The sequence below is a fragment of the Melanerpes formicivorus genome, unplaced genomic scaffold, assembly GCF_026170545.1.
Source record: "Melanerpes formicivorus ecotype bairdi unplaced genomic scaffold, bMelFor1.0.p_v2 SCAF_6, whole genome shotgun sequence".
In the NCBI taxonomy this organism is placed as follows: domain Eukaryota; kingdom Metazoa; phylum Chordata; class Aves; order Piciformes; family Picidae; genus Melanerpes; species Melanerpes formicivorus.
The window spans coordinates 33,816,648-33,840,179 of NW_027142358.1; the positions used below are offsets into that span (position 1 = coordinate 33,816,648).

The 23,532-nt window shown below is 50.3% G+C and overlaps 1 protein-coding gene across 1 annotated transcript in view; it reads left to right on the forward strand.

Annotated features, from left to right (window-relative positions):
- Positions 1–23,532, forward strand: part of PCDH15 (protocadherin related 15) — a 365,652-nt gene that overhangs the window by 269,113 nt on the left and 73,007 nt on the right. The window contains exons 18-20 of the mRNA XM_068140381.1: positions 5,097–5,225; positions 16,633–16,938; positions 18,492–18,716. Coding sequence (XP_067996482.1) covers positions 5,097–5,225; positions 16,633–16,938; positions 18,492–18,716 — 660 coding nt within the window. The remainder of the gene's footprint in view (positions 1–5,096; positions 5,226–16,632; positions 16,939–18,491; positions 18,717–23,532) is intronic.

Genomic DNA, 23,532 nt, shown 5'->3' on the forward strand with positions numbered 1-23,532 from the left:
CTGTGCCAGGGGAGGTTTAAGTTGGATGTTAGGAAGAAATTCTTCCCAGAAAGAGTAATTGGCCCTTGGGATGTGCTGCCCAGGGAGGTGGTGGAGTCCCCATCCCTGGAGGTGTTCAAGAGGGGATTGGATGTGGCACTTGGAGCCATGGTTTAGCTGATTAGATGGTGCTGCCTGATAGGTTGGACTTGATGATCTCTGAGGTCTTTTCCTACCTTTATTGATTCTATGATTCTATTCCTGCTTTTTTGTTCTTCAACAAGAAACAGTGCAGTCAAGTTTTGTGTCAGATGTGGGCATAGAATCAGAGAACATTGGAGGTTGGAAGGGACCTCCAGAGATATTGAGTCCCCTGGCAGGATCCCCTAGCACAGTCCACACAGGAAGGCATCCAGGCAGGTTTTGAAAGTCTGAATAGAAGGAGACTCCACAACCTCTCTAGGCAGCCTGCTCCAGTTCTCTGTCACACTCACTGTCAAGTTTCTCCTCATCTTGAGGTGAAGCCTTCTATGTTCAAGTTTGTATCCACTGTTCCTTGTCTCCTTACAGCTCTCTCAGTGGAAATGTCACCACCCTTCCTGCCTGCTGCTTGGTTAGGGCTCTTCATCACTCTCTCTTAACTGGCTGTAGCTATTTTGTTCTTTTCTGGTTGTGGAGGTTCTGAGTTAGGACCTGGATCATGGACCAGGCTTTGTGGTTTTTCTCTGACCTCACCACAGCAAGGCCTGCCTCTCTGTCACTGTTAACAGTGCACAGCCAACAATGAAGTGGGCATTAACTGAGCAGGCAGGGGAATGGTTTTATTTCCCCAGCCTTAGCTGTAGGTGAGCAGAAAGAGAAAATGTAGTAAGCTCAGATTGTTTCCCTGAGTTGTGGTGTGGTTGGGTGGGATTTCAGGTGGAGAATTCATGTCTCTGCATTCCAGAGAGAGAAGTTAGAAATAAATATGCCTGACTTCTGTTAGGAGACAGAAAAGGAGCCCTTTGTGCTCTTCAGTTGTGGCTCTGTGAGAGGGTGTGTGTGTCAGCCCATTGATAGCTGTGGAACAGGAGGCTCTGTTGTGTTGTCTTGTGTGTGCTGGGTGATGTAAGCAGAGTTAAGAGCTCCAAATACAAATCTCAAGTCCTTAAAGGACTCACCCAGCACTTCAGAAATGTGTTTGTGCCCAAGCCTTGGCACAGCAGAGCTCACTGTCTACTTTATAAAGACATTTGGGAGATGTTAGTTTAGGTCTTGGTGAGAGGGCCAGGGGTATCATGGGGTGCAGCAAGGAAAGTGTGGCCAGCAGGGCTGGGGAGGTTCTGTTCCCCCTTTGCTCTGCCCTGCTGAGACCACAGCTGCAATCCTGTGTCCAGTTCTGGGCTCCCCAGTTCCAGAGAGACAGAGACCTGCTGGGGAGAGTCCAAGGGAGAGCCAGGAGGACAATTTGGGGACTTGAGCATCTCCCTTATGGAGAGAAACTGAGAGCCCTGGGGCTGTTTAGTCTGGAGAGGAGAAGGCTGAGAGGGGATCTGATCAATGTCTATCAATATCTGAGGGGTGGAGGTAAGGAAGAAGCTACCAGGCTCATTTTGGTGGTATCCAGTGACAGGACAAGGAGCAATGAGTGCAAGCCAGAACACAGGAGGTTGCTCCTCACTTCTTTATGGTGAGGGTGATGGAGCACTGGAGCAGGCTTCCCAGAGAGGTTGTGGAGTCTTATGCTCTGGAGACAATCAAAACCTGCCTGGATGTGTTCCTGTGTGACTTGCCCTGGGTGATCCTGCTCTGGCAGGGGGGTTGGACTCAATGATCTCTAGAGGTCACTTCCAACCCCTACCTCAACAGTTCTGTGACTTTCTGCCTCTCTGATTCTGGATGAGAGCAGGACAGCACTTGAGGAGGAAGCTCATCCCCTGAGTGAACCATAAGTAGCCTTATTTCAGTGCCTTGTGGAAGTTAGACCTCAGCCATCTCGGAAGATCATTAATAATGGAGAGCATCTATCTCCCATGACACTGGAATTATTACCTTCCTTAGAGCAAACAGCACTAGATCAAGGTAATTTAGGTGGAGGCTTACTACTTGAATAGCATAAAGAGAATTAATTACTTACACTCAATTTTGTGTTACTCCTGTAAATATTACCTGAGTCTGCTCCACCTCAGTTCCTTTACAAGGTCTCAAGCACACATTCCTCTGAGTACCTACTCACTGAACTGAGATTTACTGTACATAAAAGGCTACTGAAGAAGCAGTCTAATTAAATGACCTTTTGGTAATTAGTAACACAAGATTGCTCCCAAAAAATAAACTCCATGGAATCTATTTGTGCTGGGGAATGTTAATAGAGCCTTAACGAGGCACATTTGATTTGATCTGGTGGTGTGGTGGGAAGGAGCAGCTCTTTAAATGCATGGAAAGGATCAATACAAACTGGTAAATGATGTTGTCCTTCCTCCCCTGAAGGACACTCCCTTAAGCTGTTTTCTTTTGAGCAGTACAGACTCTTAGGAGACTCTTAGACTGAAGGGTCAACACTAAACCATGTTCCTAAGTGCTGGGTCCACAGGGTGCCCCTCCCTGACAGCCTCAAAACTCCCTCCCCAGCTTTCTTGTAGCCCCCTTCAGATACTGGAAGGCCACAAGAAGGTCTCCTGGGAGCCTTCTCCTCTCCAGACTGAACAACCCCAACTCTCTCAGTCTGCCATCATAGGACCTACTACAGAGTGTCCAACAGAGGCTACAAGGGTGGTGAAGGGAGTGGAAGATCTGTCTGATGAGGAAAGGCTGAGGGACCTGGAGCTGTTGAGGCTGGAGAAAAGCAGCCTGAGAGAGGATCCCATCAATGTTTAGAAATATCTGAAGGGTGGGGGGCAAGAAGGAGGCTCCAGGCTCTTTTCAGTGGTGTTCTGTGGTAAGACAAGGGGCAGTGGATACAAACTGGAACCCAGGAAGTTCCACCTCAACATGAGGACAAACTTCTTTCCTGTGAGGGTGCTGGAAGCCTGGAGCAGGCTGCCCAGAGAGGTTATGGAGTCTCCTCTGGAGACTTTCAAGCCCACCTGGATGTGTTCCTGTGTGACCTGCCCTAGGTGATCCTGCTCTGGCAGGGGGGTTGGACTGGATGATCTCTTCTAACCTTACCATTCTATGACCTGCAGTAAACATGAAGCTACAGACCTGAGTGATGCTTGCTGCTGTGCTGGATTGGAATGTATGGATTAGAAAGTGTCTCTGCTAGCCAAGGTGTTATCATTTGATTAGTTGACTTAAAGTACACTAAAAGTTTAATTACAATGATGTCTGGGGTTTTGTGTCCCAAACACTCGGTGGATAGGAGCAGCCAAAGAGGATCTGACTCAGGCTGTGAAGATCTGCAATCAATACTGGACATTAGGAGGACAATCTTTCCAGTGAGGGTGGTGAGACACTGGAATTGGTTTCCCAGGAGGTTGTGGATGCCCCCTCCCTGGAAGTCTTCAAGGCCAGGTTGGATGAGGCCTTGAGCAGCCTGGGCTGGTGGGAGGTGTCCCTGCCCATAGCACTGGTGTGAGTTTGGAACTAGAACATCTGTAATGCCCCTTCCAGCACAAACCTTGCTAGGATTCTGTGAGTCTAATCCATTCTGCAGTTGCTGTGATTTGTGCAGATGATTCCAGCAGGGAAATATTTTGTTTCAGTTCTGTCAGTTGAATGCAGGTAATGCTAGTGCTCCCTCTCTGTGTGTTGAAGCTGAAGTGCCTAACAGCACAACAGTGTGATGTGGGTGGAGAAGAATGCCCAGAGCTCTGAGCTGAGGCCAGCCGAGCTCACCGTGGAGATGTGGGAGCGTGAGTGTGCCAGCAAAGAGGCTGACTGATCATCTCAGCTCCTGATTCATCACAGGAGCATCTTTTGATGAATAAAATCAGTCATTTCTTTTGAAATGCAGAGTTTTGGCAAGTTTAGCTATTTCTAGTTTTTATCTCCAGAAGGGAGAGAGAAGGGCAACAAAACTTCTGAAGGGGCAGGTGAAGAGCAGCTGAGGGAACTGGGGCTGTGTAGTCTGGAGAAGAGTAGGCTACAGGGAGACCTCATTGCTCTCTGCAACTGCCAGAAAATACGTTGGGGTGAGGTGGTGTTGGTCTCCTCTCCCCAGTATCAGGTGATGGAATGAGAGGAAGTGGCCTGAAATTGTGGCAGGGAAGGGTTGGGTTGGAGATTAGGAAAGATTTCTTTGGTGCAAGAGTGGTCAGGCATTGGAACAGGCTCCCCAGGGAGATGGTGGAGTCCCCATCCCTGAAGGTGTTCAGAAAAGGTGTGGACATGGCACTACAGGATATGGTTTAATGGCCTTGGTGGTGTTAGGTTGACAGTTGGACTCAATGCTCTTAGAGATCTTTCATGATTCTATGAATTATTGTGGTTAGAAGGGACCTTAAAAATCATCCAGTTCCATGGTCTCCCTACCATGGCCAGGGACACCGCCAGGTGCTGAAGGCCCCATGTAACACGTAGAGTTTTGGAGCCTCCACAGCTTCTCTGAGCAGTCTGTTCCAGTGCTTCACCATCCTCATGAGGAAGAATTGCTGCCTAATGTCTAATCCAACTCCAGCTTCTTCCAGTTTGAAGCCAGTGTCCCTTGTCCTGTCACTGCAGCATTTGTCAGAAGTCCCTCTCCAGTAAAGTTCCCTCTCCATATGACATTTGAGGTCCTCAAATCACCAGAGGTGACCAAAGATACCTGGTGTCCTTTGTGTACCTCTAATGCATTACTCAGTCCTGAGCCTGTTTTGTCCTATTATAAAGGTAAAGACAAACTCTTCAGGGGAGTAATGCTTGGAATGGGCTGCCTGGGGAGGTGGTGGAGTCACCATCACTGGAGGTGTTCAGGAGGAGACTTGATGGGGTGCTTGGTGCCATGGGTTAGTTGTTTAGGTGGGTTGGATTGGTTGATGGGTTGGACACCATGATCTTGAAGGTCTCTTCCAACGTGGTCTATTCTATTCCCATTCCACAGAAATGCCTGTCCTGGGTGCTGGGATTCATCCAGAGCAGTAAGGTTGCTTATCAGCTGTCCTCTGTGGGATTGTGCAACCCAATGAATGTGCTCACCCTCTTCTCTTTCTCTGCAGACCTCAACTGCTACAGTGAACATCGTGGTGACAGATGTCAATGACAACGGGCCAGTCTTTGATATGTTTCTGCCTCGAAACCTGTCTGTACAGGAGGAGGAAGCCAATGCTTTTGTTGGGCAAGTCAGGGTAAGTTCTTAGCTCTCCAGAGTCTCTTCTATTCCCCAAACTTTGTAGCCTACTGGGAAAGAACAGAAAACAATTGTAGAGGTAACAGATGACCCAGGGTTAAAATGCGACCTCTCCATCGCGATACATTCGTGTTAGCAAAGTCATCTTCTGGGCTCTTAGGTAGGGAACTGATTTCCTTCTTCTCCATGCTTAGTAGCCAAATGGCTTTTACATACCCCCCACAAAAAGAAAAAGAGGAAATAAACCCCCCTGTTTGTGAAGACACAGCACTGTAAAAGGCTTGTTCAGAAGAGGTTTACAGTGTTCCAACACCATCGCCACCTTTTCCCAGAGCATCAGGGGTTGGAAGGGACTTCAAAAGGTCAACCAGACCAGAGCAGGGTCACCCAGGACAGGTCACACAGGAACATCTCCAGGCAGGTTTTGAGTATCTCCAGAGAAGGAGACTCCACAGCCTCTCTGAGCAGCCTGCTCCAGTGTTTTGTCACCCTCACAGTGAAAGAGTTTTCCCTCATGCCTCCATGGAACCTGCTCTGCCCCTTGTCCTATCATTGGACATCCCTGGGCAGAGCCTGGCTCTGTCCTCCTGACACTGCCCTGCACATATTTCTCAGCATGAATGAGGTCACCTCTCAGTCTCCTCCTACCCAAGCTAGAGAGGCTCAGCTGCCTCAGCCTTTCCTCAGAAGGGAGATATTCCACTCCCTTCAGCATCTTTGTGGCTCTGACTTCGCAAGGGCTTGTAGTGATAAAATGATGGGGAATGGTCTTAAGGTGGAAGAGGGCAGATTGAGACTGGAGATTAGGAAGAAATTCTTTACCATGAGGGTGGGGAGACACTGGAACAGGTTGCCCAGGCAAGTTGTGGCTGCCCCCTCCCTGGAAGTGTTCAAGGCCAGGCTGGATGATGCCATAAGCAGCCTGGGCTGGTGGGAGGTGGCCCTGCCCATGGCAGGGAGTTGGAACTGGATGGTCTTTGCAGTCTCTTCCAGCCCAGACCACTCTATGACTCCATGATTTTCCTATCACTGTGCACAAGTACCACATGGGTATAAAACTGTCACTCATCTGGAACACTTGAAGGCCATGATGGGGAAATCCAGTTAAGCTGTCAAACAAATAATTGATTACCTGTCACAACAGGAGATAGTGCTTCAGGGTGGTGTTAATCTGAGGGCTTCAAAGCCATACACATTCTTACAACACATGCAGGGCTTCTGGACTGCCACAGGTGAAAGGAAAAAGCATGGATTGACCTGTGAGGAGTGTCTGAGGGTCCTGGGATTGTTCAGCCTGGAGAAGAGGAGCCTGAGGGGAGACCTCATTGCTCTCTACAACTCTCTGAAGGAAGACTGGAGCAAGGATGGGGCAGCTTCTTCTCTTTGGTGTCAAGCAACAGGACCAGAGGAAATGGTTCTAAGCTGTGCCAGGAGAGGTTGAGGCTGGATGGTAGGAAATATTTCTGCACTAGAAGGGTTCTTGAACATGGTGTGGTGGTTTGGCCCCTGGGCTGGAGGCCAGATGCCCACCAAAGCCACTCTATCACTCCCCCTCTTAAGTGGACAGGAGGAGAGGGGGGAGAAAAATAAATACACCAGCAGCCAGGGAGAGGATAGGAGCAATGTTAATGACCACGTGGCTGCAGCAGCAGCAGCAGCAGCTCAGGCAGCCAAGGGCAGCAGCAAGAGGGACTGACATGCAATATCTCCCCTTCAAAAGGCTGTGGACAGGAAGTGGGAGTCAAATAGACCTTGACCCAGGGACCCCTCCCCCTGAAAGGGGGGGATCAAGTCTCTCTGCCCACCTGAATCAGGTTCCTTTGTCCACCTGGAGTTAAGTTCTTTTCAGCCCACCCCCTCCTGAGCTGGTTGTGACATGGCACAGGGTTATTTTTGCTAGGTTATATGATCATTGGTTAATCTCTGAGCTGATCATATCAACACAGTCATCAGGCAAGCAACATTTCTAGTAGAATTGCTCAGGCTGGAAAAGACCTTTGGAGTTCCTGAAGTTCAACCCTTAACCCAATACTGAGAGTCTGCTGCTGAACCCTGGTGCTCAGCACCACATTACACTGTTTGAAATCCTTCCACCACTGCCCTGGGCAGCCTGTTCCAGGGCTGGACAACCCTCTCTGTGAAGAACTTCTTCCTAATGCCCAAACTAAGCCTCCCCTGGTACAACTTGAGACCATTTTATCTCATCCTGTCACTTGCAGCTTGAGAGAAGAGGCTGATGCCCACCTGGCTCCTAATTCCTTTCCGGTGGTCGCAGGGAGTGAGGTTTGATCCTGCAAGGTAAAACAGGCAATGCAAGTCTCCAAGCTGAGGAGTTGGTTCTGTGCCAGCTTGGAGAGCTGTTGTCTGGTTTTGAGTGTTACATCATGATTCAATCTTGCAGGAGGTTCACCAGTCCATTACCGGCCTGGTGGATGTGGGGCACACTGTGGATGTAGTTTACCTGGACTTCAGCAAGGCCTTTGACACTGTCCCCCATAGCAAACTGCTGGCCAAGGTGTCAGCCCCTGGCTTGGACAGCAGCTCTCTGAGCTGGGTTAGGAACTGGCTGGAGGCTGAGCCCAGGGAGTGGTGGTGAATGGTGCCACAGCCAGCTGGCAGCCAGGCACCAGTGGAGTCCCCCAGGGATCAGTGCTGGGCCCTGTGCTCTTTAACATCTTCATTGATGATCTGGATGAGGGCACTGAGTCCATCAGCAGTAAATTTGCTGACGACACCAAGCTGGGGGCAGGAGTTGATCTGCTGGAGGGTAGAGAGGCTCTGCAGAGGGATCTGGACAGGCTGGGAAGATTGGCAGAGTCCAAGGGCAGGAGATTGAACACATCCAAGTGCCAGGAGCGGCACATTGGCCACAGCAACCCCATGCAGAGCTACAGGCTGGGGTCAGAGTGGCTGAGAGCTGCCAAACAGAGAGGGACCTGGGGGTGCTGATTGACAGCTGCCTGAACATGAGCCTGCAGTGTGCCCAGGCAGCCAAGAGGGCCAAGGGCATCCTGGCCTGTATCAGGAAGAGTGTGGCCAGCAGGAGCAGGGAGGTCATTCTGCCCCTGGACACTGCACTGGTTAGGCCACACCTCGAGTCCTGTGTCCAGCTCTGGGCCCCTCAGTTTAGGAAGGAGGTTGACTTGCTGGAACGAGTCCAGAGAAGGGCAATGAAGTTGGTGAGGGGTTTGGAACACAGCCCTGTGAGGAGAGGCTGAGGGAGCTGGGGTTGCTTAGCCTGGAGAGGAGGAGACTCAGGGGTGACCTTCTTGCTCTCTACAACTACCTGAAGGGAGGTTGTAGACAGGCAGAGGTTGGTCTCTTCTCCCAGGAAGCCAGCACCAGAACAAGAGGACACAGTCTCAGGCTGTGCCAGGGGAAGTTCAGGCTGGAGGTTAGGAGGAAGCTTTACACAGAGAGAGAGACTGGCTATTGGAATGGGCTGCCTGGGGAGGTGGTGGAGTCACCATCACTGGAGGTGTTCAGGAGGAGACTTGATGGGGTGCTTGGTGCCATGGGTTAGTTGTTTAGGTGGTGTTGGATGGTAGGTTGGACACTATGATCTTGAAGGTCTCTTCCAACCTGGTTTATTCTATTCTATTCTATTAAATCAAGGGGTTTGCAGCTGGGAGCTTTCCCAGGTGCAGTTGTTTTAATCTCTGTTTTCTTGTAGCATTGAGCTGCTCTTACTGGGGAGTTTTAGCTGAGGTCACATTTAATTGCTTTTCTGAGGTGACCCTGCAGATGCACTGGAATTAGCACTGGCTATGAAAAGGTATTATCAAAGGGTCTGGTCTTGTCTAATGGCTAAAATATGTCAGCATTTTGAAACTTCCCCTGAACATGTGGTCATGCTTTTATGCCAGCCTCTTGGTTGTAAGCTGGTGTGACTGGGGAGGTCAGTAAGATACTTCTGCTTCTGAAAAGCCCCTGGGGGGTGTGCACAAAACCTGTGGTGTTTCCAAAAGGACATTTAAGTGTGCAGGTGACACTAAATCGGGTGGCAGGGTTGATGTGCTTGAGGCTCTGCAAGGAGATCTGGATCAAAGGGTCAAAGTCAGTTACATGAGGTTAACAAAGCCAAGTGCTGGGTGCTGCACATGGCTCTCAACAGCCCCATGAATGCTCCAGGCTTGGGGCAGAGTGGTTGGAAAGTTGCCCAGCAGAAAAGGACCTGGAGGTGCTGGTTGACAGCAGCTGAAGAGGAGCCAGCAGTGCCCAGGTGGGCAGGAAGGCCACCAGCAGCCTGGCCTGGATCAGCAGTGGTGTGGCCAGCAGGGGTAGGGCAGGGATCATGTCCCTGTATTGGGCACTGGTGAGGCTGCACCTTGAATCCTGGGTTCAGCTTTGGGCCCCTCACTCCAAAAAGGACACTGAGGGGCTGGAGTATGTCCAGAGAAGGGCAACAAAGCTGATGAAGGGTCTGGAGAGCAAGGCTGGGGAGGAGCAAATCCTTCTGGAAGAAGGAAAGAATCTTTCTGAAATAGAAAGGGAAACGCCAGACTTCTGTGTATTATTTAGGTTTCCTCCTTAAAATGTTTTGAATTGCAAGATGTTAAACATTTGAAGTCTTGATGGCCTCATGCTGCAGCTGGGGAGATGTTAACTTTGTCCTATGAACCCAAACAGTAATCTCACCCAAAACAACCAAGAGCAAAACTCAGTTTAGCCCTCCCACCCCCACACTCTGTTTGCTGCTTGACACAATTGAGGGAGTTGGGAATCTTTTAAACTCCTAACAGTAAATAAATGAATAAAACCAAACCCATTAAACCCATCATAGCAATCATTAAACAAATCATTATCACTGGTGAAAACAAGAATGCAACTCCCACCACCACCCCCCTCTCTATCCTCCAACACCATTTGCATCCCTCCCTCAAGCTGCAGGCTTTGGCTGGAATGCTGAAAAGGCTGTTGGAGATCAGCAGCTTCTCTAGGAGTGGGAAGGGGTCCTAGGGATCACAGAATCACAGAATGCTAGGGGCTGGAAGGGACCTCCAGAGATCACCCAGTCCAACCTCCCTGCCAATGCAGGATCATCTAGGGCAGGCTGTACAGGAGTGCATCCATGTGGGTTTGAAAGTCTCCAGAGATGGAGACTCCACCACCTCTCTGAGCAGCCTGCTCCAGGGTTTTGTCACCCTCACTGACAAGAAGTGTCTCCTCATGTTGAGGTAGAACCTCCTGTGTTCTGGCTTGTACTAATTGCTCCTTTCTAGCTTGTACCCATTGTTCCTTGTTGTATCACTGGCACCACCAAAAGGTGCTTTCTCTCCCTGATGCTGGGAATGAGTATCACAGTATCACTAAGGTTGGAAGAGACCTCAAAGATCACTGAGTCCAACCTGTCACCACAGACCTCATGACTAGGCCCTGCTCTCCAGACTCATTCACCAGCCAGCTCCCTAGCTCCTAATGCCTTTTAGCACTGCTGGTAGAAATGGGCACCTCATCCCTCTGCTCACAGGGTGGAGTGAACTGACTCAGTGAATATTAATTGACTTGTTGGACAAAAAGCAGAAAGTTTCAGGAGCCAGAGACCAGCCTCCTCTCAAAAGGAGACCGGCTGCCCCCCACCCAGGTTTGGGTCAGAGGAGGTTCATGTTGCAAGTCGCTTCCAGCACCAGAGAAAAGCCTTCTGTGGATCACAGGTCCCTGAAGAAGACCTGGAGAAAAATTTACTCTCAGGGAAGCCAGACTGGTAGCCAAGGCCAATGGCATCCTGGCCTGCATCAGCAATAGTGTGGCCAGCAGGAGCAGGGAGGTCATTCTGCCCCTGTACACTGCACTGGCTAGGCCACACCTTGAGTCCTGTGTCCAGTTCTGGGCTCCTCAGTTTAGGAAAGATGTTGAGATGCTGGAAGGTGTCCAGAGAAGGGCAACAAAGCTGGGGAGGGGTCTGGAGCACAGCCCTGTGAGGAGAAGCTGAGGGAGCTGGGGTTGCTTAGCCTGGAGAAGAGGAGGCTCAGGGGAGACCTTCTTGCTCTCTACAACTACCTGAAGGGAGGCTGTAGCCAGGTGGGGGTTGGTCTCTTCTCCCAGGCAAGCAGCACCAGAACAAGAGGACACAGTCTCAAGCTGTGCCAGGGGAGGTTTAGGGTGGGGGTGAGGAGCAAGTTCTTCACAGAGAGTAATTGACCCTTGGGATGTGCTGCCCAGGGAGGTGGTAGAGTCCCCATCCCTGGATGTGTTCAAGAAAGGCTTGGATGTGGCACTTGGAGCCATGGGGTCATGAGGTGTTGGGTGACAGGTTGGACTTGATGATCCCTGAGGTCTTTTCCAACCTTGTCAATTCTATGATTCTATGAAGAGTTTGAAGTGTTGCAGCTTTAATGAGGAGGCAGTTGTCCTGTTTGCCTCTGCTCTGCAGGCAGGTATGAATAACAACTTCTTTTGCTGTTTGCCAGCTCCAGCAGTCGGAGCTGAGAATAAATCCTCAATTAACCTGCTGAAATCCTGTTCCCCACAGTGAGCAAGAGCTGGGGATATTAGGAGGAGGTTTCTTCTGAAAAGAATGATAATGGTGTAATTAATATTGTTGACATTTAAGCCCTTGTCATTATATTTTACAGTTAATGATCCTTCCAGAGAGATTTTGGTAATTCAGAGCTCCTGGAATTGTTTCCAACCTGTTGGAGATGGAGGAAGATGATTTGTTACTGTGGAATGCTGCTGGTTTATATTCAGGAGGGTTTCTTCATGTAGTTGGCAATGCAAATTTAAACTTAGCCCAGCAGGTAAAGGCTATCCCCTTGTAGAACAGAGAATCATCCAATTGCTTTGGTTGGAAAAGGCCTCAAAGATCACTGAGTCCAACCATCAACACAACACCACCATGACCACTAAACCATGACCTCAAGTGCCATGGCCACCGGTTTCTTGAACACCCCTAGGGCTGGGGACTCCACCACCTCCCTGGGCAGCCTCTGCCAATCCCTGACCACTCCTGCAGCAAAGAATTTTTTCCTCACCTCTATTTCAAACTTAATATCCAAACTGAGCCTCCCCTGGCACAATTTCTTGTCCTACCACCTGATACTAGGGAGAAGAGACCAAGCCCTGCCTCACTATGACCTCCTTGCACCACCTCCCTGGGCAACCTGTTCCAATGCCTGACCACTCCTGCAGGAAAGGAATTTTTCCTACCTAATTATCCAACCTAATAATGATATAGAATAAAGTAGAGTAGAGTAGAAAAGAATTGCATAGAACAGAATAGAATACCATAGAATAGAATAGCAGAGTAGAGTAGAAGAATAGAATAGAATAGAATAGACCAGACCAGACCAGACCCGACCAGGTTGGAAAAGACCTCAGGGATAATCAAGTCCAACCTATCTTCCAACACCATCTAATCAACTAAACCATGGCACCAAGCACCCATCCAGTCTCTTCTTGAACACCTCCAGTGATGGGCACTCCATCACCTCCCTGGGCAGCACATCCCAAGGGCCAATTACTCTTTCTGTGAAGAACTTTCTCCTCACCTCCAGCCTAAACTTCCCCTTCAAAACCTCCAAGGATGAGGCTTCCACCACCTCCCTGGGCAACCTGTGCCAGTCTCTCACCACCCTCATGGGGAAGAAGCTCTTCCTAACATCTAATCTGAACCTACCCATTTCTAGTTTTGCTCCATTCCCCTCTCTGTTCTCTCTGACATCCTAAAAAGTCCCTTACCCTGTTCCTGTGTGAGCTTCTTTAGGTGAACCTGCCTTGGGGGGGGGGGGGTGGATTCAATCTCCAGAGGTTCCTTCCAGCTCCTGTGATTCTCTCACGTGATGTAAATTTTAGTGGACAAAGAGCAGCACCCTTCTGTTTGAGGGCCCAGTTGGAGCATCCCTCTGGAATCTGAGTTTGCCCTGGAGCTGTGGGAGCACAGGGCCTAAGATGTAAGGAAATGAGCTGGTGGAGTCACCATCACTGGAGGTGTTGAGGAGGAGACTTGCTGGGGTGCTTGGTGCCATGGGTTAGTTGTTTAGGTGGGTTGGATTGGTTGATGGGTTGGACACGATGATCTTGAAGGTCTCTTCCAACCTGGTCTGGTCTGGTCTAATGCGGTGCTGCTCAGAAACGCTCGGAGCTGATGTTTGTCTCCACGTGCCTTTGGCTGGCTTCTTGCCAGGGTTTTGGTGGCACCCTCATTGTTTTAATTGGATTGGATTTTCATAGTGTTGATCTGCCTGCCACTCTGCATGGAAACAAATCAGTCCTGCAGCACCTGGAGAAGATGTTGATGCCTGGGGCGCAACACAAATGTGTTTACAACAGACACAGTCGTGTTGTGCAGAAGCAAACTTCAAAGCCTGCCATGTATCTGAAAGCCATTTTAATTTGTTTTAATTAATATATCTATAATTATGTATGCACATGACTGCACCCTCAGCAAGTCTGCTGAAGACACTAAGCTGTGTGGTGCAGCAGACAGGCTGGAGGGAAGGGATGCCAGGCTCTCCATGACAGGCTGGAGAGGTGAGCTCACGACAACCTCCTGAGGTCCAGCAAGACCAAATGCAAGGTCCTGCATCAGGGTCAGAGCAATCCCAAGCACCAATACAGGCTGGTGGATGAGAAGCTCAACATGAGCCAGCAGCGTGCACTTGCAGCCCAGAGAGCCAATCACATCCTGGGCTGCAGCAAGAGAAGCACAGCCAGCGGGTTGAGGGAGGTGATTCTTCCCCTCTGTTCAGCTCTGGTAAGACCCCACCTGGAGCACTGTGTCCAGTTCTGAGCCCCTAGCACAGGAAAGGTCTGGAGGTGCTGGAAGGTGTCCAGAGAAGGGCCATGAGGATGAGCAGAGGGCTGGAGTTGCTCTGTTGTGAGGACAGACTGAGAGAGTTGGGGTTGTGCAGTCTGGAGAAGAGAAGACTCCAGGAGACCTTTCTGTGGCCTTCCAGTATCTGCAGGGGGCTCCAAGAAAGCTGGGGAGGGATTTTTGAGGGTGTCAGGGAGGGACAGGACTGGGGAAGATGGAGCAAAAGTAGAGGTGGGGAGATTGAGATTGGATGTTAGGAAGAAGTTGTTCCCCATGAGGGTGGTGAGAGCCTGGCACAGGTTGCCCAGGGAGGTGGTGGAAGCCTCATCCCTGGAGGTTTTTGAAGGCCAGGCTGGATGTGGCTGTGAGCAACCTGCTGCAGTGTGAGGTGTCCCTGGCCATGGCAGGGGGGTTGGAACTGGCTGATCCTTGAGGTCCCTTCCAGCCCTGACAATTCCATGATTCTATGATTATATATACAGAGAGAGGTTTGCGTATTCAAAGCCATAGCTCCAAATTCGTCTTGGTTTATTCTCATTGTTTCCAATGGCAGCAATATTTCAAAGGATCTTTGGAGAATCTTGTGGGTTTTTTGTTTGTTTGCTTTGGTATCTCTTTAAATGATATGAGATGTCTTTGTGTTAAATTAGAGGCTAAGTCTGAGGGCTGGCACCGTGTATGTGTTGGAGAATGTGCCTTATGAAGGTGAAGTGTGCTGCTGGGGCCCCCAACACAAGAAGGACATGGACCTGATGGAGTGGGTCCAGAGGAGGGCCACAAAGGTGACCAGAGGGCTTGAGCACCTCTCCTAGGAAGACAGGCTAAGAGAGTTGGTTCTGCTCATCCTGGAGAGTAAAAGGCTCCAGGGAGGCCTTGTAACTACATTTCAGTATCAGAAGGGGACTTCCAGGAAGGCTGGGGAGGGACTTTTTAGAAGGATGTACAGCAACAGGATGAGTGGCTATGGTCCTAAAGTGGAGCAGGGTGCATTTAGGTTGCACATCAGGAGGAAGTTCTTCACAGTGAGAGTGGTGAAACTCTGGAAGACATTGTCCAGGGATGTGGTTGAGGCCCTATCCCTGGAGACATTCAAGATCAGACCTGATACAGCCCTGGGCAGCCTGCTCTAGTTGGAGGTGTCCCTGCTGCCTGCAGGGGCCTTGGACAAGCTGACCTTTGAAAGTCCCTTCCAACCTGAAGCACTCTCTTAGTGTCTCCTGCAGAAGCTCTACAACTTGGTATTTCCTCTGCCTTCAGCAGGGCTAAGACTCTGCTTCTGTATACTTTCAACTGTTCTCTTTGCCTGGCTTTCTGGTGCCTTTCCAGGATGTCATACTGGAGATCTTTCTGGTCCAGGCTACCAATTTCTAGAGAGAAACTTGATTTGATGGCAACCTCAGCTAATCTACCATACAGGGAGAGATGCCAGTAAAAAGGAGCTGCCATCCACACACTGGTCCTTAGGAAGTTGTAGCCTTTACTGCTGAACACACTGATGTAGTGCAAGGGGAAAGCACAGGGACATTTTTTTTTCCCCCTTATTAATTTATTCCTTTTTCCCCCTCATTTATTAATTTAAATTTTAATTAACTTCTAATTGATTCCTAGGAAGATAAATGGTTTCATTACAAGGTCTGCCCGTGAGTACCCTCCCTGGGACGAAGCATTCGGGGAACGCTCCCTGACAATTGTTGCTGTAACAAAACAGGGAAGTTTCTCCTGATCTTCCCCAGATGTCTTGGACCTTCATTTTAAAAAGTTCCAAGAAATGAAAGAACCTTGCTCACAGAATGCTCTTTGAGTTTCCATAATGGCATTCATTGTGCCATAATTTAATTAGGAAGAGGAGAGCCAGCAGGCCAGCCCTCAGGCTGCGTAGGAGGCTCTAGGGGAAAGATAGTGATGATTTCCCCCTCCCCCCACTCCTTTAAGGGCATTAAGGTAATTAAGGTCTGGTGGATGTGGGGCAGGCTGTGGATGTGGTCTACCTGGACCACAGCAAGGCCTTTGACACCGTCCCCCACAGCAAACTGCTGGCTAAGCTGTCAGCTTGTGGCTTGGACAGCAGCACTCTGAGCTGGGTTAGGAACTGGCTGGAGGCTGAGCCCAGAGAGTGGTGGTGAATGGTGCCACAGCCAGCTGGCAGCCAGGCACCGGTGGTGTGCCCCAGGGATCAGTGCTGAGCCCTGTGCTCTTTAACATCTTTATTGATGATCTGGATGAGGGCATTGAGACAGTCATCAGCAAGTTTGCAGATGACACCAAGTTGGGAGCAGTTAGAAGGTAGAAGGGCTCAGCATCTCAACATCTTTCTTAACCTGAGGAGCCCAGAACTGGATTCAGGTCTCAAGGTGTGGCCTAACCAGTGCTGAGCACAGGGCAGAATGACTTCCCTGCTCCTTTTGGCCACACTATTGCTGATACAGGTCAGGATGCCATTGGCCTTCTTGGCCACCTGGGCACACTACTGGCTCATGTTCAGCTGCTGTCCTCCAGCAGTTGCAGAGGGAAGGAGGCCGACGTCAACTGCTGAGCAGCCAGGCAGGCACTTGTGCTCTCTAGGACACTACCTACCCTGAGCTTGCAGAGAGGCATGGCCCCTGGGCCGGGAGCACGCATTAAGAGGCAGTTGTTCTCCCCTTTGCTGTAGGCCACGGACCCGGACGCCGGAGTCAACGGCCAGGTGCACTACAGCCTGGCAAACTTCAACAACCTTTTCCGCATCACAGCCAACGGCAGCATTTACACAGCAGTGAAGCTGAACAGGGAGGTGAGGGACTACTACGAGCTCATCGTGAAAGCCACAGACGGGGCTGTGGACCCTCGCCACTCCACCCTGACTTTAGCCATCAAGGTGCTGGACATCGACGACAACAGCCCTGTCTTCACCAACGCTTCCTACACTGTCTGCGTGCCAGAAAACCTCCCGCCCGGCACTGTCTTCCTGCAGATTGAGGTAAGAGGCCATCGGGGAGGGGTGGAGATGTTTTGTTGTGCAGTACTGCCCTAGGGTGGAGCAGGACAGGTGCTCTGTTGCCCCATAAGGGGAGAAAGAAGAATGCCCACACAAATGGATTGGGTAGTCACGGCAACCTGAAATGGAAAAGCAACTCACACACGCACAGAGCCACACAGAATCAGCCAGCTTGGAAGAGACCTCCCAGATCAGCAAGTCCAACTGATCACCCAACCCTAACAGGGGTGAAAGAGGAGACTCAGGGGTGACCTTATTGCTGTCTGCAACTACCTGAAGGGAGGTTGTAGACAGGCAGAGGTTGGTCTCTTCTCCCAGACAGCCAGCACCAGAACAAGAGGACACAGTCTCAGGCTACACCAGGGGAGGTTCAGGCTGGAGGTCAGGAGGAAGTTTTACACAGAGAGAGTGATTGCCCATTGGAATGGGCTGCCTGGGGAGGTGGTGGAGTCACCATCACTGGAGGTGTTCAGGAGGAGACTTGATGGGGTGCTTGGTGTCATGGTTTAGTTGGTTGGGTGATGTTGGATGATAGGTTGGACACGATGATCTTGAAGGTCTCTTCCAGTCTGGTCTGTTCTGGTCTATTCTACTCCTATTCTATTCTATTCTATTCTATTCTATTCTATTCTATTCTATTCTATTCTATTCTATTCTATTCTATTCTATTCTATTCTATTCTATTCTATTCTATTCTATTCTATTCACCAGACCATGGCTCATCCAAGTTTTGCTTAAACACCTCCAGTGACCTTGACCCCACTGCCTCCCCGGGCAGCCCATTCCAAGGGCAATCTCTTTGTGAAGAACTTCTTTCTAAGATCAAACCTAAACTTCCCTCTGCACAGCTTGGGCCCCTCAGGTGAAGAAAGATGTTGAGGTGCTGGAAAGTGTCCAGAGAAGGGCAACAAGGCTGGGGAGGGGTCTGGAGCACAGCCCTGTGAGGAGAGGCTGAGGGAGCTGGGGTTGCTTAGCCTGGAGAAGAGGAGGCTCAGGGGAGACCTTATTGTTGTCTACAGCTACCTGAAGGGAGGTTGTGGCCAGGTGGGGGTTGGTCTCTTCTCCCAGGCAGCCAGCACCAGAACAAGAGGACACAGTCTCAAGCTGTGCCAGGGGAGGTATAGGCTGGAGGTGAGGAGAAAGTTCTTCCCAGAAAGAGTAATTGGCCCTTGGGATGTGCTGCCCAGGGAGGTGGTGGAGTCACCATCCCTGGAGGTGTTCAAAAAAGGCTTGGATGTGGTACTTGAAACCATGGCTTATTTGTCAGGAGGTGTTGGGTGAGAGGTTGCACTTGATGATCTCTGAGGTCTTTTCCAACCTTGTTGATTCTATGATTTCCTGTGGGCAAGCACCTCTTGATGTTACAACCTTCAGTGGATTTGTCTTCCTTGCCTCTGTGCAACACTGTAAAGCAAAAGCAGAGTGAAATCTGAAGTTGTTTGCAGTAGGTTATGTTCTTGACCTGCAGTAGGGGTTTTGGTGAGAGACTTTGCTGGGCTTCATGCAGTGCTGTTCTCTTGTGTGGCACGCTGTAGGCAAAGGATGTTGACCTTGGCTCTGAAGTTAACTATCGGATCCGGACACAGGAAGCGCTGCAGTATTTTGCCCTGGACAAGCATACAGGAGAGTTATCTCTTGTGAGCTCCTTGGATTATGAATCATTCTCTGACACAGAAGCAACCTTCACCTTTCTGGTGGAAGCCTTCGACAGGAAGGGCACTATGCCTCCTGGGCTTGCGACCGTCACAGTCAGGGTAAAGGTAAGAGGAGTAACTTGTCAGCTGGTATCGTCCTCTCCTACTTGCTGCTTCATCAACCCCTGCTGGTGTCCTGATGAAACACCACAGTACACCTGCAGTCCTGCTGTTTCACTGTTTTGGTGGGTTTTATCATGGAATCAGAGAATTGTTTTGGTTGGAAAAGACCTCCAAGGTCATCAAGTCCAACTGACAACCTGAGACCGCCATGCGCGTTCAACCATGACCCAAAGTGCCATGGCCACACCTTTCTTGAACACCACCAGGGATGGGGACTCCACCACCTCCCTGGGCAGCACATCCCAATGCCTGACCACTCTTTCAAGGAAATATTTTCCTAATCTCCAACCTAACCCTCCCCTGACACAATTTCAGTCCACTTCCTCTCATTTTGTTACCTGATACTAGGGGGAAGAGACCAAGCCACTTGGACACCCACAAGTCCATGGGTCCCACCAGATGGGATCCATCCTAGGGTGCTGAGAGAGCTGGCAGAGGAGCTGGCCAAGCTGCTCTCCATCATTTTCCTCCAGTCCTGGCTCACAGGTGAGGTCCCAGGTGACTGGAAGCTGGCCAATGTGGTCCCCATCCATAAGAAAGGTTGGATGGAGGAATCTGGAAACTCCAGGCCTGGCAGCCTGACCTCAGTGCCAGGGAAAGTGATGGAGCAGATTATCCTGGGGGCAATAACTGCACACCTGAAGGATGGCCAAGGGCTCAGGTCCAGCCAACAAGGATTTAGGAAGGGCAAGTCCTGCCTCTCCAACCTGATCTCCTTCTATGATCAGGTGAGGCAACCAGTACCAGAACAAGAGGACACAGTCTCAGGCTGCACCAGGGGAGGTTTAGGCTGGAGGTTAGGAGGAAGTTTTACAGAGAGAGAGAGACTGGCTATTGGAATGGGCTGTCTGAGGAGGTGGTGGAGTCACCATCAGTGGAGGTGTTCAGGAGGAGACTTGATGGGGTGCTTGGTGCCATGGGTTAGTTGTTTGGGTGGTGTTGGATGGTAGGTTGGACTCGATGATCTTGAAGGTCTCTTCCAACCTGGTTTATCCTACACTATTCTATTCTATTCTGTGGGAGAGAAGAGAGTTTAATTACTCTCATTTCAGCTAAGAAGCAGAAATTGTAGCAGAAACAAATGCCCAGCTCCAAGATGTGAACTTCATCTCTGCCAGCTTTCCTTTGAATGGGAGCCTTGCAGAAAGCAGTTCTCATCTCCGATTCAGCCTGGGGTTCAGCTCAGGGAGCATCTGCAGGTGCTGTGAATTGCCACATGATTTGGAGTAATTCTGTTTGTCAGTCTCTACTGAGCTCAGAATTCTTTTGAAGGACAGGAAATGCCTCCTGTTATTAGCTTAGATGACAGCATAAGGCTTTCACAATATCTCTCTGTCCTTGCCAAATGTCTCATTCTGAGATGCTGGTCCCCTGTTTCCTAACAGCCTCTGCTCTTTACCAGCACTTTCCAAGTCAATGAAAGAAACCCACAACTTTTGGCATCACTCCTCCAGCCTTTTCTGTTAGGCTTTTTAAGTAGGAAGGTGCTCAGAACTGATCTTTTCCTCCACTTGTGCTCTGCCCCTGGGAGGCCACACCTGGAGTCCTGGGCCTGGTTCTGGGAGAGACAGGGAACTCCTGGAAAGAGTCCAGCAGAGGCTGCAAAGAAACTCTGCCAGAACAGGGAAGTTTTGAGAGTGTTTGGGGCCAGGTGGTTTTGATGGAGTCCCCATCCCTGGAGGTGTTTAAGAAGGATGTGGACATGGCACTTCAGGACATGGTTAGCTGGGCAGAGAGGAACCTAATGAGGGTCAAAAAGGGTAAGTGCAGAGTCCTGCACCTGGGTTCCAGTTTGTGCCTGTTTCCCTTGCCCCATCTTCTTGCACCATCACCCTTTGGCATTGTTCAAGTCCCCTCTCAGGCTGCTCTTCTCCAGGCTAAACAGCCCCAGCTCTTTCAGCCTTTCATCCTCAGATCTTTCCCAGTCTCTTCTTATTTGCAGCCTCTGCAGGACCAGTAGTTCTGTCTCTCCTGTACTGGCAAGCCCAAGACTGGACCCAGTGCTCCAGATGTGGCCTCACTAGGGCCAAGTTGGGGGGGAGAAGAACCTCCCTGGACCTGCTGGCCACACTCTTTTTCGTGCACCCTTCTTAATGCTCTTCTGTGTTTTGGGGTTGGTTTCCTTTTCAGTTTTCCAAGTTGGGTATGTAGTGTGCTGAAGCTGTTAGCTGTGGCTGATGATTCCAAGTGATAAAGCAACAGGAATAACTGCAAGTACATCCAGATGTTCCCAGTACTGCCAAATCCCTACTGTGCCTTAATCCCAGGGGACTGTAGGGCCTCCAGATACAACAGAATTGAACATCAGTAAACCTATTGCTGTCATAGGATCATAGAACTGTCAGGGTTAGAAGGGACCTCAAAGATCAGCCAGTTCCTACCCCCCTGCCATGGCCAGGGACACCTCACACCACAGCAGGTTGCTCACAGCCACCTCCAGCCTGGCTGCAAACACCTCCAGGCAGGAGGCTTCCACCACCTCCCTGGGCAACCTGTGCCAGGCTCTCACCACCCTCATGGGGAACAACTTCTTCCTAACAGCCAATCTGAATCTCCCCATTTCTAGTTTTGTTCCATCTCCCCAAATTCTATGACTCCCTGACACCCTCAAAAGTCCCTCCCCAGCTTTCTGGGAGCCCCCTGCAGATCCTGGAAGGCCACAGAAAGGTCTCCTGGGAGCCTTCTCCTCTCCAGACTGCACAACCCCACCTCTCTCAAGCTGTCTCCAGAGCAGAGCAGCTCCAGCCCTCTGAGCATCCTCCTGGCCCTTCTCTGGACACCTTCCAGCACCTCCAGACCCTCCCTGTGCTGGGGGCTCCAGAACTGGACACAGAGCTCCAGCTGTGGTCTCAGCAGAGTGGAGCAGAGGGGCAGAATCCCCTCCCTGGCCCTGCTGGCCACACTTCTCTTGCTGCAGCCCAGGCTCTGCTTGGCTCCCTGGGCTGCAAGTGCTCACTGCTGGCTCCTGCTGAGCTTCTCCTCCCCCAGCACCCCCAAGGCCTTTTCTCCCTGGAGGTGCTCAAGGTTGGATGAGGCCTTGAGCAACCTGGGCTGGTGGGAGGTGTCACTGCCCATGGCAGGGGATTGGAACTGGATGATCTTTAAGGTCCCTTTGAATCCAAACCATTCAGTGGTTTACCCTTTGAGGACTAACAGAGCAGCACAGCACAGCAGCACACAACTGAGACAAGAGTTGTACAAGGAGCTGCATTGCTTCCCCCACACTGCTGATTGCTCTCTGTTTCAGTGGCATTAATGCTCTAAGGAGCATGGTGTTGGGCCACAGTGCCAGTAAACACAGGATTTCTTTTTCCATCTCAACTTAGCTGCTCCATCATCTGCTAGTCATTTCTTGCCTCATATATTCCACCATGAATATTATCCCTTCATCTATATTATGAGGTACTTTAGGGCTTGCTGAGCATTAAATAGGAGGAAGAGGCAGTAATACCTTGTTAACAAGCCTGTGTTTTGAGGAGCTTCAAGCACAGAACATTGTGTAAAGAGACAGCACAATTACAGAGGAGAGGACAAGGGGCTCCATGAAGAATGGAGCCAGAATTATTCTAGTGGTGCTCAGTGATGGGACAAGGGGCACTGGGCACAAACTGCAACCCCTGAGGGTCCACCTGACCTTTCCCCTAGTAAATCCTGCCTGCCTTCCTGTCAACTTGCTGCTTAACCTTCTGATGCACAGAGCAGGGGCTTGATTGTTTGGGTTTTTTTGCCAAAGCTTAGCTCAGACTACTGCATAAAGTAGAGAGCATTGAGGGTGCATAAAGAGGAGTGTGGCCAGGAGGTGTTACTCCTCCACCTCTTCTCTGCCCTAGTGAGGCCCCATCTGCAGTCCTGGCTCCAGCTCTGGGCTCCCCAGGTCAAGAGAGACAGGGAACTACTGGAGAGAGTCCAGGGGAGGCTCCAAAGCTGCTGAGGGTCCTGGAGCAGCTCTGTGAGGAAGAAAGGTTGAGAGCCCTGGGGGTGTTGAGCCTGGAGAAGAGCAGCCTGAGAGGGGATCTGCTCAGTGCTCAGCAAGAGCTAAAGGGTGAAGGCAACAGGCTGAGGCAATTCTCCTTCCAGTGCTGTACAGTGACAGAAAGAGGAGCAAGAAGCAGAACCTGGAACTTGGAAGGTTCCATGTGGAGATGAGGAGGAGCTTCCTTTCTGTGAGGGTGCTGAAGGCCTGGAGCAGGCTGCCCAGAGAGGTTGTGGAGTCTGCTTCTCTTTAGAGCTTCCAGCCCCCCAACCACCCCATGGTGCTCCTGGGCAAGCTGCTGTGGGTGACGCTGCTTTAGCAGGGGGGTTGGACTGAATGAGCTCCAGAGGTCCCTTCCAACCTCACCAATGCTGAGATTCAGTGACTCTGTAGTGGGAAGAGAATTCAAGTTCTTGATACTCCAATGTCTGGTGAAACAGAGTATTTCCTCTGCTGTGCCAGGTAGTCTGTGCTTCATTTTTCATGAGTCAAAACATGGAAGACACTCTTGACACAGGCAGTTTGAAGAAGAAATTATCACAGTAGGTTGTCCATCATGTATGTGATTATTGATAACAAAGTGAACTCCTTATTGTGTTTGGAACAGAAACAGCTTAAAAGCTAAGAGTCTCTGAGAGAATTTCTTCCCTCCCTATTACTTTCATCAGATCCATTAGAAAATATCAAGTGTTCTGTGCTCACCTCTTCCATCTGAATTACAGAAACTGCCTGATGAAATGAAGTCATGAACTGCAGAGGAGAGGAAATTCCCCCTCCACTCTGCCC